At 36.6% G+C, this 17,199-nt stretch overlaps 1 protein-coding gene across 1 annotated transcript in view; it reads right to left on the bottom strand.

The window, feature by feature from the left end:
• Window positions 1-102: 102 nt before the first annotated feature.
• The window catches only part of Gpat4 (Glycerol-3-phosphate acyltransferase 4), a 44,912-nt gene continuing 27,815 nt past the window's right edge, over window positions 103-17,199 (bottom strand). Inside the window, exons 2-9 of the mRNA XM_019052570.2 lie at window positions 12,753-13,160; window positions 10,938-11,084; window positions 10,076-10,210; window positions 9,221-9,454; window positions 8,070-8,185; window positions 6,869-7,010; window positions 5,230-5,438; window positions 103-3,952 (exon numbers count right to left, since the gene is read on the bottom strand). Coding sequence (XP_018908115.2) covers window positions 3,865-3,952; window positions 5,230-5,438; window positions 6,869-7,010; window positions 8,070-8,185; window positions 9,221-9,454; window positions 10,076-10,210; window positions 10,938-11,084; window positions 12,753-13,160 — 1,479 coding nt within the window. The 3' untranslated portion in view covers window positions 103-3,864. The remainder of the gene's footprint in view (window positions 3,953-5,229; window positions 5,439-6,868; window positions 7,011-8,069; window positions 8,186-9,220; window positions 9,455-10,075; window positions 10,211-10,937; window positions 11,085-12,752; window positions 13,161-17,199) is intronic.

Here is a 17,199-nt window from a genome sequence, read left to right as displayed (position 1 = left end):
TTCTTGTCGGTTAATATTCAATGACTCGGCACAGCTCAGGCGGCTCCCAGCCAGTCGTTTATGTCAATGGGTTAGGAAATATGAGATCAATGAAAAACAAAGTTTACGAAAAATAATCAATTTATCAATAAAAAATGTACTCTTCTCCAATTCAATCTCATCTCTGATATACAACAATGTTAATAAAAACAAAAAAACCTGTACAAATAAACTGCTGCAGTACACATTTACAAACAAGGTACAGATTAAAACAAATCTAATTAACAAAATGCTCAGCCTTTTAATAAATTAATGCTCTACCAGAAATAATAGAGTCAACTGGTAGAAGATACCTCGAATCCTATAGAGTCAGGAGGAGGCTTGATGAGACAACAAGAGTTGGAGGGTGATCAAAACTCTAGGCCCCAAAAAAGCTGAAAAATCTTATTGTACAGGAAGACCTCACTACAAGATTTTGTTCCTGGATTAATTTCTTTCCAGTTCATGCTCTTTTTTATACTCTCCTCTAATTTTTTTGAGAGGACTGGGGATACTTTTTGCAAATTTGAGGGCTGTATTCGTAGCCGTTCCTTTGACAGCTCCTTCCCTAAAAAGTCTCATATGGTTCACATTATGATTGAAAGAGGTTTAATGAGCTGTTTAACAAAGCATTAAAATAGAACAATTTTGACAAATCTCCAATCGAATTAAATCATGAAGCTTCAAGATAGGCCCATGTAAGGGATTTCAATGACTTGCTATGACAAAAAATTAAAAACGTGCAATTTTTTTTTTTTTTTTTTTTTTTTTTTTTTTTTTTTTTGTGATTGTGACAACCTTTAAAGTACATGTAGAGTTACCTTAAAATTTTCAAAACCTGCAAGAAATTTTCTTATGTTTTCATGATTGTTTGCGGTGGCAAATCATTCAAATTCCATGAAGGGTCAATTTCCAAAGTTATGCTATTTAATTTGACTAGAGACTGATGAAATTGCCCTTGTGATGCTATGTTAAAAATCTCCTTCAACTTCCCATAACCACAATATAAACCAAAGGAACGGTTTAAAGAACGACTATGAATCCAACACTTATCATTCAAGATAGAAAAACATCTTGATCAATTCAATACACTTACAAAACAATTATACTCACATTTCTAGATGAGAATAAAAACAAGTGAAGTGTAAGCGCCCTTGTAAATGTCAAGCTGTATTAAGAAGTTGGAGCATTTTATCACTTGTTTTCTAATTTTCAGTGATTTTAGCTCACTGAGCACATACTTAATTAGATCAAATACAGGGCAAATGAAAGAAAAAACCGAATAGTACTTTGTTACAGATACAGATTTAGAGAAAATAGGTTTGTAATGATAGCTGGGAATGTTATTGGATTAGGTAAGCATAGATATCCTATGCGTAGGTTTATCTTGAAATCTAGTCCACATTTCTATCTCCAGAAATTAAAAATAGAAAACTTGTATTAAATGTATTCCATTGAGAATTTTCAGAAATTCGTCTGTTTGAATTTCAAACTTCAGACACAAATAATGGTTCAGATATTTATTTTCAAATGAAGAATTTGGTCTTCTCTTGATGCTCTCATCAAAATCTGAATGCTGATTGAAATCTGAGAGTACTGTAATACATCGGTGAAGGGGCTTAAAAGACAATTATCTCAATTATAATGATGTATGTTTTCTGCTCTTGCTACTCTTTTTTCCAGAGAATTTTACACAACTTTTCTGCTTGAATTTTAGTGAGGATATTCTTCGTTAGAACAGCAGAGTCACAGGAAGTTTTGTGCAATAATCGTAATAGGTTAAAAAATATAATCATTAACCGTAGTGGGTAAAAAAAAGGGTAGCGATATGAGATTTTAACACTGTAAATCGAAATACATGTCTACCTAATTTCACCGTCCATACATAGTAACAAAAGGAATTCAGTTTGTGCGCATTGTGAGAGCCATAATTTTCAATTCATTGACCAATTTTCTTGAGTTTTCCAGTCTTCAATACAATTTTTTGATATGTTTGAAAAATCTACAAAGAAGAGCTCCAAGTACAATAAATTACAATTAATTAATAACGTTGAATGATAAAAGTGCAGAAAAATTGTTAAGCCAGAAATGCTGATAATTCTTCATTAAATATTGCTGATAAGGCTTTTTCCAGAGATGGTCTCAACTTTGTTCAGAACTTTACAATGGCTTGCGACCAGCTTTCGAAAAATTAAAATTGAGTGAAAAGATTTGGTGTTCACTAAAGTTACAAAATATTCTGGGGTTACTTTAAATGAATTGAAAGCTAGAACGATCTAAAAGCAAAAGCGATAGAGAAAATCAGCAAAATATTCTAGAGAGAGATTTAGCAGAGGATTTTAAAATCACTTTGTTGAGTCTGAAAAAGTACGGCAAAGTTTTTGTCATTTGCCAAGAAATCAGAATGGATCCAAAGCAAATAAGGTAGAAATGCCCCCAATTCTTAATTTTTTCCTCAACCATATGGAAGAAAAATTATGCCTAGTGAATGAAAAGACTTCTGAACAGCCCTCCTAAAAATAAAAGACACCGATAAATGAGCTTGATCAAAATTAAAAACAATAAAAATATGACTAACAAAAACAGCGCTAAAAAAAATTAGATAATCTACACTTCTAGATTATATACAAACTGAGAGGGCAATATAAAAAGAGAGTTTGAATTTACAAAAGTTACAAGTTGCAGAAACAGGGAAAACACTAAAAAGAGGATTAAAACTACAGAATTAAAAAAATCGAGTTAAAAAGATGTTAACAATTAAAAAAAGTTTAAAAAATCAATAGAAAAGTAGATGCTAAAGTGAACGGTTTTCAGATTTTGTCAAAAATCACCGGATTTATCACTTAACTAGATTTGCCAAAAAAATTAAAATTTTTCAAAATACACCAGGTCGACAATTAAAATAATTCAATTATTGATAGGTAAAAAAAATGAATTCAGACCATTAAAAGAAGAATGCAAGAAAGTTGATCGTTCTAGTTTCTAACTTGCATTTTTCTAATTATCAGCTGAGATGGAGCCTCAATTTATTCATGAACTTCCCTTCTCAATTTTGGTTTAAATACGCAAGGATTCTTCTCTCTTTACAGGGATACAAATTTATGTAAAAACCATACTACAAACAAACATAGAGAAAGTAAAAATAGCTTCAGCCAAACATTAAGGATCGTTACATTCCTTGATAAAAAATTTCACAATTGAAATTATATTTTTGCAAAGGTCCTGAGCGCTATATCCAAGTTTTGAGGGAAACGGGAATACATACCCCATTTGATGTGTGTTCAATCTTTCAGCCCAAAAAATGTTCAAGAATAAAGATTACAAATTGAAACTGAGCTTCAAGTTTTAAAGTAGGTTCTTTTGTAACATACATTTTTTGGGCTCAAAAGATAGAACGTATGCCGAATGACACACCTTATTTTGTTTTCCTTGAAAATTGGATTTTGGCGCTTGAGCCCTAAGAAAAATATTAGTACAATTGCCATTGTAATTTCAACAGTATTGCTCATTTTTGGAAGTATTTTTGAAATTTAACTCGACTTAACAGTAAAAAAACAAATAAAATAAAACCAAAGCAAAGCTTTAACAATTCATTATGTTTAACCCGCATTGTTTACCCTTATACGAAATTTTAATAGGGTACGTAAGGAAACTTTTCAAGGATGAGAGTGACGTCTGGTGAGTTTTCGGCACAACCTGGCCACCAGTAAGTAAATACAATTAAGAAAACATCAAACAAAACAAGAAGCTGAATAAATAATAAAATAAAACGATAAATAAATACACTGTACACTTCTTTATACTAGTTTTCAGGCACATTTATCACTGGAATAGAGCGTTGCGCATTTACTCAACTTTCAGACGTTTGCTGTATTCTTCTTGCTGTTTTTCTTTCCATTCTTTCTTTGCCTTCATGCGCTTTAGCTGGCCATCCCTGAAAAATAATAGATTATTAGTAGGCGATCATTGCATAATAAACCATTAGAATGGGCTAAAATTCAAGCACCAAAATTTCAAATAAAAAACAACATTCATATCAAACAGTTATAAATTCAACTCCCTGATGTAAGATAAGCATTTTCCACATCTGTAAGTTAAACTTCTTAATTTAAAAAAACAAAAAGGTCTACTGAGCCTTATGGAGCACTAACCTCATTTTGGCTTGCTATACATTTCTTCCCTTCCTAAATTTTTCTTATTGAGTTTACAAGTTCTGTGTATCAGAGTAGGAAGGCATTTTTGTGAAACGACTTTACCTATCTACTAGACAAAAAGATTGTCTTCATCTCTATACAAAAAAAAAAAAAACTATTCTTAAGTGCGATCCTACTGATGAAATTGCCAGAATTTGCTATCGTGCGTAAAAAAAGAAAAAGAAAAACGTATAAGTGCAATTTTTTACTTCCAAACCAAGATATTAACAGGTTTTTTTTTTACATAAATTCAGACTTCCTGCTAATAAAAAAAAAAGACCATAATCTACTTAAGTAAAAACGCACAAAAAATGTTATCATTACAGTCTCTGCAGTATTAAATATAAAAACCTCGATATAGGTCCTTTGACTGTACTGTTGCATGTTGAACAACATGAGAAGGGAAAAAACACCGCTAGGTTAAGGAAGTTTGTCGAAACCGTTGCAGTGCAAAATTTGATTCACATAGACTCAAGTTTTTCTTGTGAGCTGGAAATTCAAATTTTTCAAAACCACTGCTGAATAAAAACACTGAGGTCTTGGTTACAAGTTAATTTCAGTAATTTTTGTTTGGAAAATTTTGCTCTAATTGAAATTTAGAAGAGGCTAAATACATCGAAGTGATAAATTTGTAACCAGTGGTGTGGCGTAAATGATTGATAATCAATATATCGATCCTTTTCCATAGGTTTGAATGACAGATCCATCGATACATCGCAATTCACGCCACGCCACTGTTCGTAACTTGTCTTGTGGTCCACTTTTAAGGTAACATTTTCCTCACGATTTCACCCTCTTAATCAGCTCTACAAACTCCCTAGAGACATCTAGAAAAAAGCTATGCATCTAGCATCAAGTCCATGCCACATAAGTTTACACTTTTACAATGTTACAATGGGAGATTGTCTGATGTCAGTTTAGCATTAAAATTAAATGCAAGTATCAAGATGACAAGACAGTCTAGAAGTGCGTAAACTTATTTGCGGTGGACTCTTAATAAATGATGTAATTTTCTCACCACATAAGGTCGACTAAGCCACCCTGTTTGGCAATGACTCTCTTCACTCGGTTAGCGAAATCTATTGCCGATTCCTCAGGCTCCTGGTACATGGGCGGTAAGTACCAGACATCACAGACTATTGCCCAGCTGGTCATCATCATATACAGGTACTGCATCATTGAGTATTTGCTGCTATTCCAGAAGGCATCCCCAAATCTTGGATCGTACTGCGGAGAAAAAGAGAGGATTTTCACTTTATAAAGCGTGTGATCAGAGAAAGTCTTTGAGGCATTTTTATCAAACAGCCGCAACCCATTGACTTTCCTGAAAGGCTAGACATGTCTTTGTGGGACTGAGCTAAACTAAAATTATGAGGAATGAAAGAGCATGGCACACGATGATATTAAGCCTTTGTTTACACACCTTCAGAAAATTTCTTAAATATTCAATTTACCGATAACCTTAACTCTTTCATTTGGATTATTCTTTCTTAAATTTTTAAAGGCTTCTAAATACAGAGTAAGAAATAAAGTCAAATGAGGCTGTTGAATGAAATATTTCATTTGATAAAATGTGAACTTCATGTTATGAAGCATACCTAAACTAGGTAATTAAAAATAAATAAGAAAATGGAAATGCAAGTTATAGATCGATGGCAAATACCATTTCAAAGAAAGTCGACTTGAAACAAATCAGAGTTGGAAACTGCTTGAACTTTGACAGTCACACACTAAACGCCAATGACCCACAAAGGACCACTAGACAAGGTACGAATTTCAGCATTCTGATACATGTTTCTTAATCAAAATTGCACGTAAAACACGATGCGCACAACGAAAATTACCGAAATCAACACCTTACAAAGATATTTAATGATTCCTGATGCGTGAATTCAAACCACCCGCTCATTAAAACTCAATGCTCTACGTGATTCACGCGCTGAACATTATCATGATAGTCTCTGCGATATAAAAAACTGGCAACCTCAATCTTGACGCTTTGGCTCAGTTATAGCAAATTGCTTATAGTTTGAACAACACATGGTGGGAAATGAACATTGCTAGATTGAAAACCTTGCTGAAACCGTTGTAGTGCGCGATTTGACTCACGTAGAGCTTTGAGTTTCTTGTGAGCGGGCAGTTGAAATTCCTTGTAACAAATGTGAAATAAAAACGTTGATATCTTCGTTAGGAGTTGGTTTCAGTAATTTTCGTTGTGCGAATCGTGTTTTACGTGAAATTCTGGTTAAGAAACTTGTATCAGATTGCTTAAATTCGTACCTTGTCTAGTGGTCCATTCATGCCTTGAATTTTCTGTTACACACATAAAATTTTCCGTAAACTCTGTGCAAGCGTAATGGTCTTAGAGATTTAAGCTGAGTAAAGCGTTCACTCTGCTCCGCTAGACTCCCTCCCACCCCACCCTTTACACAACTTCTGGCAATTGTTGAATCTGAGACACTGACAGAACATAAAAATTGCTCACCAAAAATGTTGAGAACTTTGAGAGCTGGGCCCTTTGCGGTTAATATGTTAAAAATACTTTTTTAAAATTTTCTTCAGATTTGAGGTCTTGCAGAAGGCGTGTTAATATTTATTGCTCTTTTATGACTAGTAATTATTTTCTTACAGATTATCGTAATTATTTTCATACTTACTTTGATGGCAACCGGATAGATAACACTGCCAACTTCAAAGCTACCTTTCTTAAACTGCATCACAGATGTGTTATTTATACATGTTCCTTCAGGAAAAATTAAAATAGGGGGGTTGTTTGGATTCGATACGTGTTCTCTTAACCTGGAAGCAGAATGATATTGATTAGCAAAGAAATCTGAGTCCTGATTATGCCTCTTGCCTAGAAACAAATGAAAAAATACACTGGGAATTTTCAAGACTTAATATTTATAAGTGATAGCCGCTTACACAGTGTTCTGCCAGGCCTAACTGTCACATTCCCCGATCTTTCGGAAGCCTGTCAGGGAGTTGATACTTCCTCAATTAAGTTAAAATTTCCTGCCACCATCCTTTCACTGGGTGTCTCTTTGTTTCCTTCCAGAGGAACACAATCAAGCATCTTCTTCGGCTGCCTTTCTTCTGTCATCCTGTTGCCATAACCATACAAGACTAGTTGTTCGGTCATGATGTTAAATACGAGGTCATTTTTGACTTCCATGCACTCTACTGACTCAATCTCTTCCAGAAATGAAAGACTCCATATGGCATTACAAAACTGTGCATGCAATCTTTAAAAACATTGATTGATGAAAGAAACATAAGATTTAATCGATTTCAATAAATTACATCATTTGATTCCTACTAATTAAAGGGGTTCCTGTAATTTAGAAGAGCCAGATGAGAATCAGATTATGGAAATCCTGTATTTTTTATTCAATTTTTTTAATAGCCTGTTGTTTAGGTTTTCAAATCCTACAATCATTTCAAAACTGTGAGAATCAGTAGGGAAAGAAAATAAAAATAGAAATAGAGAGACCAGCAGCAGCAACTGCTAGCAATAAAAGAAATGATGTAATTTATGTAATTTCATCAAACTTTCAAAGTTTTCAAAGGTTTTGACTTCATTCACATTTCAGGCGATAGTTATTCTTGACTTATTTCTTCTTGAATCTTTCTTACTTACAATACTTGAAAACTAACTTTTTCTCAATAGATAATAGTTAGAAAAATCTCTCACCTACTGGATGAATTCAAATGTTCTACCACCTTACAGTGTTGTTGCATTGAAACAATTAGGTCAATGCAAAGTGATTACTGTGATGAAAAAAAAAGTGGTAAACTGAAGCATTATCATAGATTTGTAAAGTTAAGTCATGATGAAAGAAGACTCAATTTACATACCTTTGAGCTACGGCTTCCCTATCTTTAACTTCAGATCTTTCAAACCAAATATGAGGCGAGGCTCTTGCCAAGGCTCGCTGCAAAATTCCTAAGAAGCCTCCATGGCACTGGCCAATCTGAAAGAGAAAACTAAAAGTTACAAATTTTTAAGAGCAAACTGAATGCTCTAATTCATAAGGGTTTTTTGATCGGTTATAATTTTATAATGTTAATTAGTACAGAGTCCTTTCTGAATTTTCAATATCGGCAAGTTGAGGTGATTGCCTGCTAAAGAGGGTGAGAAATTAAGGGCTACAATACATCTCCTCTTATCAAAATGCCATTAGTAACGATGATGCATACATTTAGCTCTTAATAATTCAAAAATTATTTCAGAATTCAGCGTTCTCTGCGTTCGTCGACTCAAACTACTAGCTTGCGACAAAACCGAAGTCCCCTGAAGTTAAATTTGGCCCTAAGTAAATTAATTTTGGTGAGCTTTGTGATGAAACAATTTATTCAGTGCACTGAACTATTCTTGAGAGGATTACAAGTGCTGTCTGTCAATAGAGGAAACAGATTTTAGTGGAAGCAAACGCTGACTGTTTGCTGTATTCATGAGTTTCTTTTTAACTGATGATTAATTGGCACTGATTTTGATTTTCTTTTGTAGGCAGGGAGTTTGTATTTGACAATTCTAATGTAGACAAAAAAACACTAATTTTTCACTTTTTAGTTAAATTAAAACCTTTTGAACATGTGTCAAGTATTCAACATAAAATTTTGGTAAGATCAAATAAACTGTAATATTATAGTTAATACTCTGTCTCGTCGTGAATTGTACCTACTTTATATTTGCTGAGAAAAAAGGTGAAAAAATCGACTCATTTCTTTACAGGAATGATAGACGACAGGAACCTCTCAAAGTGTCAAAGTTTGTGATCTGACATGCTTCAGAAAACACAGAGCTTCTGTTGCTTTTTAGCTAAAATGATTTAATTTCCAAATCTTCATCGAAACTTTTGAAGTTTAACAAGTAACATTTTTTTGCTGAATTGTTAAGTTCTCAAATCAAAAACTCCTGTATTATGTTTGAGCATGGGGGAATACAACCACATTAACCTGGAGTTTAGGAAGTTAACGCGTGGCGGCTAACAAAACTCTTCACTCACCAGAGCATAGCAGTTATCACAGGCGAGGACCAGCACATCTATCGGAGACGTGTGATTAGCAACGCAGATCCCATTTTTAGGCTTGTTCTCTGGATTGTGGTAGTTGATAACAGCAGAGATAGCACTAGACAAGACTTGGAAACACATTATTGAGACATGGTAGTTGAGCCAACGCTTGAATTTGCCTTCAGGGACATAACCCACGATTGCTGTACATATTGTTAGCCACATTACCTGGGAGCAGAAGTAGAGAAAAATTTGGATTAAAATCAAGACAAAGACAAAATAAAAACTTTCAACTCACTTCTCAAAGTATTTTAATAAAATAAAGTAATACAGCTTTTGATAGTATTCTCTCTGAAGCTTAGTAAAAAAGCTGATGAAAAAGTGAGAATACCACTCAGTTATCATCAGAAACTTGGGCAATTTGAGGAATTACAGTTTGTAAAAGTTTCTCACAATTATTTTTCTTGTGAAAAAATAGTATTTAGAAAATTGGGCAACATAAAATGAATCAGTGAGAACGAAAACACACCAACTCGGAAAAATGAAAATAATCAAGACACACACAAAACTGCAGAATAGGTGGAGAAGTTAGTTTAAGAGAAAGATTTTTGCTGCCGAAAGACAAGCACTTATTGACACTTTAAAGGTCCAAGTTGGAACATATGCGCTAACTTCAATGACCTTCACGTAAATTAACTGTCTTTAATGGAAATTGAGCATTTTCGAGTTACCAAGTTGGTGTGTTTTCATTCTCATTGATTCAAATACTGTTAGGTTGATTCTGGTTGAATTTGTCAATATAATATCATGAGAGTTATTTCTCAATGAAAAGACCGAGTGCGTACTTACACCAAAGAAGCAAATTAATATCCTAGTGGGTAATAAGAAAGTATATCGAAAGATGAATCCGATCATCCAGATTATTGTCAGTCTCCAGCTGATGAATTCATAATGTCTGTTTGTGCGTGTTAGAAGATTCCATGACTGTAACATAAAAACACAATCAAAGATTTAAGAAAGGAGAGACAGTTAAAAGTTAGTGAGAGGAAAAGAACAAAACTAATAGTGTTTGAGAAATGGCAGTCAAACGTGTCAGACAGTAAACATATTACTGATATTGATTATGAGGAGTTACTTTACTTCAAAGAATGAAATCATTTGATTTTGGGATCATATTCATGCTGCTTTGGACCTAAAGAGTTAACTATATAACTTCCAATTGAAAAACTATGCTCCTAACCAGTTGCTCAGATAAAGCATAGAGCCACTAGGTTGTGGCAAACAGTTGCGTGGCATGCTTTGCGATATATCGATTGTTATGTCATTTAAACCTGTGGAAAGGGATTGACAAAAAGGGTGTTTGCGAAGAACACATTAATAATCGATTCTTTACCATAGCTTCAAATGGGGAAATATCGATAATCCATCATTCACGCTTCGCCACTGGTGGCAATGGCCCAAATTAAGGCCACTTATTGTATGTAATTGATCACTTGACGATGCTACATTATCGAATTTTATGAGCCATTTGAACTGGCAAGCTTAATTTTTTAGAGTCGTCAGAAATATTTTGACAGTTGAACTCTTTTATATCGTATTACATTCCCGATTAATGAGATTTGCTACCCCCGAGGAAAGTTTCCTCAGATGAAAGCATAGGTGAGATATAGATAAATATTCAGTGGGATTGATCGGAAAAAAATAATATTACTTTCAATTCTTCTGCTTCGAATCTAGAGGTGACTTGATCTTCTATGATAGCTTCCACTCCCGCTTGTACAAAAGCTAGAACGTCTGACAACCCGAAATCTTTCTTCAGATCATCTAGTGAGCATCTTCGTGAGAGAGGTCGTTTGCCCTGTAAAAAATAAAAGAATACCAAATTATGTCAGGAATGGAACGGCTTCATTGCAAAGAGATATGAATACTTCAGCTTTCAGTGCCACTATTCGTCTCGCAATCTTTAAAATGGAAAACTTCTGTCTTTCTTAATCTTGACTGAAGTTAGGGCTAACCAAGTCACTGTTGTCTGTAAAATACAATTAATATTTATGCAAGACAGAGTACAAAAGATATAAAATGGGGATCACAATGTCATTGTGACAATGATGAGTTGTATTAAGAAAAGCAGATTTAAAAAAGATGGGCCTTTGATTTTAAGTGTTGTCGCTTTGCTGGGAGAATAAGAATTTTTGCAAAGTTATTCATTTGAAATGAAATCGATTATTTCAAACTTTTTGCTAACTATTTGGTGACATAAATAAGTAACTGGGAAAATGTTTCCATGATCTGAGGATAATTTATTAGGAGAGAACCTGCGGGTCGCTGTAAATTTCCTGATTTTCTAGATTTCCAGACCGTCAGAGACACTGTTCCTATACCCCTGGATCGTTGGACGGATCGGATTGCTCTGTTTTCTCTTTGTCTCCTTTGCTTATCGCCTTTTTTGCTTATCTATCAATGTTATTAACAGGGTGTCAAGTTTTTTTTCCATTTTTGAAACTCCTAATTTTTCCTGATTTTTGACTGCTAAATCCTGATTTCATAATATTTCCAAATCCTGATTTCATAATATTTCCAAATCCTGATTTCATAATATTTCCAAATCCTGATTTCATAATATTTCCAAATCCTGATTTCATAATATTTCCAAATCCTGATTTCATAATGTTTCCAAATCCTGATTTCATAATATTTCCAAATCCTGATTTCATAATGTTTCCAAATCCTGATTTCATAATATTTCCAAATCCTGATTTTTTGCGAAAAGAAATTAAAATCTCTGCATAAGCCTATGCGAAAGCAGTCCGATCCGACGGCCAACTTCTCTCAAATCCTGATTTTACGATAAATTTTTCCTCAAATCCTGATTTTACGATAAATTTTTCCTCAAATCCTGATTTTACAATAAATTTTTCCTTAAATCCTGATTTTACGATACATTTTTCCTCAAATCCTGATGAGTTCGGAATTAAATCCTGATTGACCTCAAATCCTGGTAGAATCGGGAGAATCCTGATGCTGGACACCCTGAATAATTGTCACGCAGATTGCTGCGAATTCCCTGACTTTCCAGGTTTCCTGACAGCCAGGAACACTATTCCTATACCGCTGGGGTAGGACTTACTGCTAGCTCATTCACTGGAAAAAACCACATTGGATCTAGAGTCCAGACTCTTGAAAACATCGACAAGAAAAAGGACTCTTGATTCAATCAGAATCTAGCTTAAATCAAAAGGAAATCCGCTCAAATTAAGAGGCTTGGTTCTTGATTTAAGCTTAAATCTGATTGAATCAAGAGTATTTTTTCTTGTCGATGTTTTTAAGAGCCTGGACTCTAGATCCAATGTGTTTTTTTTTTCCCAGTGTGGATTGCCGTTAGTTAGTCTATTACCTACTTCCTTTGTCCATTGCAACCACCCGCTTCCATCAATAGGATCCCTCCATATCCCTTCTGTCTTCTTTGTCCCTGGCTTTGTCTTTCAATGTCAATAATCGGCCTGCTGGGACTTATGATCGTACTTACGCTGGAGGTTGTATCATCGAGGTTGTTCCCGATGGAGTTACACTCCGGATCGGGGGCGAGGATGAGCCCCTCGCGGCTGATGACCGAGTTGGTGGAGACGACCGAGCCGTTCCGCACGATCTCGCCCATCTTCGTCTCGGAGACGGTCGAGTCGTCCAACTCCGACTCCCCGGCCGCCGCCTCCGCGAGGATCCGCGGCACCTCCACCGCCTCCGCCCCCGGCGACGCCGCCGCCGAACCTCCGCCTCCACCTCCGCCGCCGCCTCCATCGCCGCCGACTCCGTCCCCGTCGCCGTCGTCCTCCGCGGCCGCCCTCGCCGCCGCCGCAGCCGCCGCCGCTAAGGCTTCCGCCTGAACCTTCGCGCCCCGCTGAGCTTTCTTGTCTTTCTCGATGCAGGAGCGCCCGTACTGAAACACAAAATAACATATTCTTAGTCACGGTTGAAATTTTTTGTAGTAAAAGGGCGTAAGTCCACAAAACCAAAGTATAAGTAATATATAATAATATTGGGAGGGTATGGATCGACATGAATCGATCGAAAAATGAAAACGTGAATCGATAGACATGAATCGATCGACAAATTTTTAAAAACCGGTGTCAATTCGACCGACATAAAACGATCGAAAAACAAGAACGTAAATCGATCGACGTGAATTGATCGACACCGATTCGATCGATTCACGGGTTTGTAGATCGATTCACGGTTGTCGATCAATGGAGATGTTGCATGTGTGAGGGATTTGCGATTTGACCATTGATTCTTATGTAAAAGTTCGCGAGAATAACGATGGTGCCACTGGTTTTCTCTGAAATCATCTCCCAAGCTCAAAAAAAGCTCTCGAGTTGAGGCCAAAATGGAGGGGATATTCCCCCCTACCCTGAGAGTCCACCTCTACGTCAAAACAAACTCTCCATGCAAAGATAGGGAGCAAATACATTAGCAGTGATGCCGTGTTTTCAATTTTAGAGTCCCCAAATTAAGTGGCAACCCTGCCAATATATTTGCTCCCTATCTTTGCATGGAGAGTTTGTTTTGTTGTAGAGGTGGACTCTCAGGATGGCGTGGGATATCCCCTCCATTTTGGCCTCACTTCGAGAGCTTTTTTTGAGCTTGATAGATGATTTCAAAGAAAACCAGTGGCACCATCGTGTTTCTCGTGAACTTTTACATTAAAATCAATGGTCAAATCGCAAATCCCTCACACATGCAACATCTTCATTCACGGTTGTCGATGGAATCGGTGTCGATTGATTCACGTCGATCGTTTCATGGCGATCGATCGATTCATGTTGATCAATTCACGTTTTCATTTTTCGATCGATTCATGTCAATCGAATTCATACCGACGGTGAAACTACCAGACCACGTATCTCGTTTGCGGTGTTTAAAAATCTCCACTCACACTTTACTTTTTTGAAGGAGATCAAATCAATATCATTCCTTATTACAATTTTCACAGATTTTTCTCCGCACGAAGAAGAAAAATCACGGAAGTTTTCGCGAATTAACGTTGAGTGGTTTTCCAATTAAAAAATAAAGTATGATGGGAAGTCTGCGACGTCGCAAACTGAGATACGTGGTTTGGTAGTTTCACCGTCGACACCCTCCATAATACTGCAGTCGGAGGACTTTCAGCGAAAAAATATCCAACGTAGGAATAATTTCATCGAAAGAATATCCGCGGTCAAGGTATGATTTTGACAAAATAAATCAGCGCGGTCGAAGTAACTTGAACAAAAAAATAAAAAAAAATAAATAAATAAATATTAGCGCAGGTGAAGGTTATTTACACAAAAATCTATGTGCAATCACTACTGTAAACATTTGAAGCACTTGCACTTGTAAGTGAAAAGAGTGCACTTCTCATACATTAATTCACTGACGCTGCGAATTAAAATTATCGCGAGCAATAAAAGGTGCGCCCGCGCGTACCCGATAAAGCGCCTTCAACATCGGGGAAATACTTCAAACGCTACACCGTTACACATATACGTTTGACGTGCCAATTGCCTACACTGCGCCTACCGGAGTGTACACCATGCTTTGAGGTGCTCACACACCGTCCACTCGCAATTTGCAGATGCTGCGATCGAACACATTCCGCGTCATTATGTACGCCTGGATGACTCTGCATTTTCTGGAGTGTTCAAATGATGGGTCTTATCTCTATATATGGGTTTATCTGAAAGTTCTAAAATATTTTTTGCAGTGGGAGAAGTTTCAGTGCTCTTTCAAGCTGATTTGAGGTTTAGTAGGTGCAACCCTCTTCAAGAAAATGAAGGAAAACTGGAAAGAACGGAAAACAAGAAGTAAAGACCATAAAAGAAAGTCGAATAAGTAAGGTCACGAAACTCGGCCACTCAATGTAGTCCGGGGAAAGAAAATAGCTGACCTCAAACAAATTGCAAGAAAGGGTTTCTATACACCAAAATTCGCAGAAAATTACGGAGAATCCGGATCTCCTGACCCGATTAAAAGTTCTCCAACAAATCTCAGTTTTCCGGATCTAAAAGCAGCCGGATAATTTTTTTAAAAAACCAACCTAGATTGCCGGATATGAAGGAATTGCGTCTTCACGTTTTTCGGGAATCCAATCTTAGAGACTTGCGTGAGCTTCTTAGCGGACAATCGCCGCACAGTGGATCGAGTCAATCAGAGAGGCAGACATGAAATTTTTAACTAAAACTGCAAATTTCTATGTTTAATTCGTCACATTTCGACGATAAAGGGACGTTCCTGAACAAAAATGTCACGAGGAAACCAATGAAACCATTTTTAAAACAGTAAAGTTTAGTATGAACGCAGTTAAGCTTTTAAAATTTCCAAATTTTGTCTGACCTCTCCCATTAACTCGATCCACTGTGCGCTGGGCCGCGTGCTCTGATAACGCTTGACTTTCGACTATGTTGGGATAATCAGTCCGATTCGTCATTCTCACTGACCTTCCTGACTCAACGATTTAACGCTAAGCACGGGCCTCAAATCTCCTCTCCTGGTCGGTCACGCGAAAATTCTTCGTGATTAATTGTGAGTCTAGTTCACGAATCGCTTTGCAGCCAGACTCCTGAGAACGCAATTTTAAGTCGAAGGTACTTAAGAGCACCTATACAAGGTGATCCAGGGTTAAACGGCCAGACTCCAGGAGCCGAAACACCCCCAAACTCCCTCTTTAAATTGAGATTTCAATTTCTTTAGATAATTTATGAATTCAGGGCATAAAAATGCAGGGGAGTACACATTTTCATGAGATTTTGTTCACAATCGTTGCCAAAATTCAGGAAAACTACTTAATTTCCGAATTTTTTTTTGTTGGGGGGCGTAGCTCCGACTGGGGGCACGTTTGGAAAAAACTTTATACAACAAAAAAGTCCAATTTTGAGCCATAGAACACGCTCCCCCAATCAGGCCGTTCAACCAACCCTGGATCACCCTGCATACGGAAAAAGCGGACATGTCGGTAATTTTTGGGGATAGGTCATGGAGCTTTAGGGCCGAAAAAGGCAGCCAACCTATGAATTCAAATTACCCGAAGTGATTTATCATTATGATTGTTGCAACCCGTCGTTAGTAAAGCGCGTATTTTATTTGGTTTTTGTATAAATTTACTCATAGTTTCGCGAGAGAACGCTCATACAAAAACAGTCTTGGCCATCTTGGTTTGATATTGGAATCTGCAGATTGGCAGTGACAATTTTCGTGTTAAAAGGTTGGCTGCCCTTTTAGGTCCAAAGAGCTCCGTAATTTGACACTGCAGAATATGTAGGCATAGGATACGTATACCTATCACCTGTGAAGTCAATATGATGGCATAGGACTGGCATTGAAGTCTGCAGGACTACATTGAAAAAATAGTTGCCACAAAAAAATTGATTCAACTCACAAATTGAAATTAAATTTTGCCAACTTTTCCATGAATACCGCCCTGCTTTAAGATCAAAAACCAACGGAAAGCCTGTCTAAGCAAGCTATGCGTCGATCGGCATACAGATTAGATTAATTCAGTTCAGAATCAGTGACATGGCGTGCTTTACGATATATCGATCGATCTGCCATTTTAACCCTGGGGAAAAGGATCGATAAACAGGGTGTTCGCAGCGAACACCTGAATAATCGATTCTTTACCATGGCTACAAATAAGGAAATATCGATCATCGATCATTCACGCCACGCCACTGTCAGAATTACGTGACAGGATACGGTGACTCAATTTCTTTTCATATAATGCGATTCGCAGAGGAAACTAGAGGCTGTTGTACAGAAATAATTACGGGGTGGGTTCTTGGATATGTGCACATGATAAATTAATTGATAACAACTGCGAGAGTGCACACATTTATCTACGACGGGAGGGAGTTTTCCGCGAAGAAAAACTGATATGCTATGATTAACTTACGACACTTTCAGCGCTAGCAAGCTTCACTGATGATGATTTTTCAGGATTACGA

The sequence above is a fragment of the Bemisia tabaci genome, chromosome 10, assembly GCF_918797505.1.
Source record: "Bemisia tabaci chromosome 10, PGI_BMITA_v3".
Taxonomy (NCBI): Eukaryota; Metazoa; Arthropoda; class Insecta; order Hemiptera; family Aleyrodidae; genus Bemisia; species Bemisia tabaci.
The sequence above is the reverse complement of the archived record's forward strand: the minus strand, read 5'-3'. Positions and strand labels throughout refer to the sequence as shown.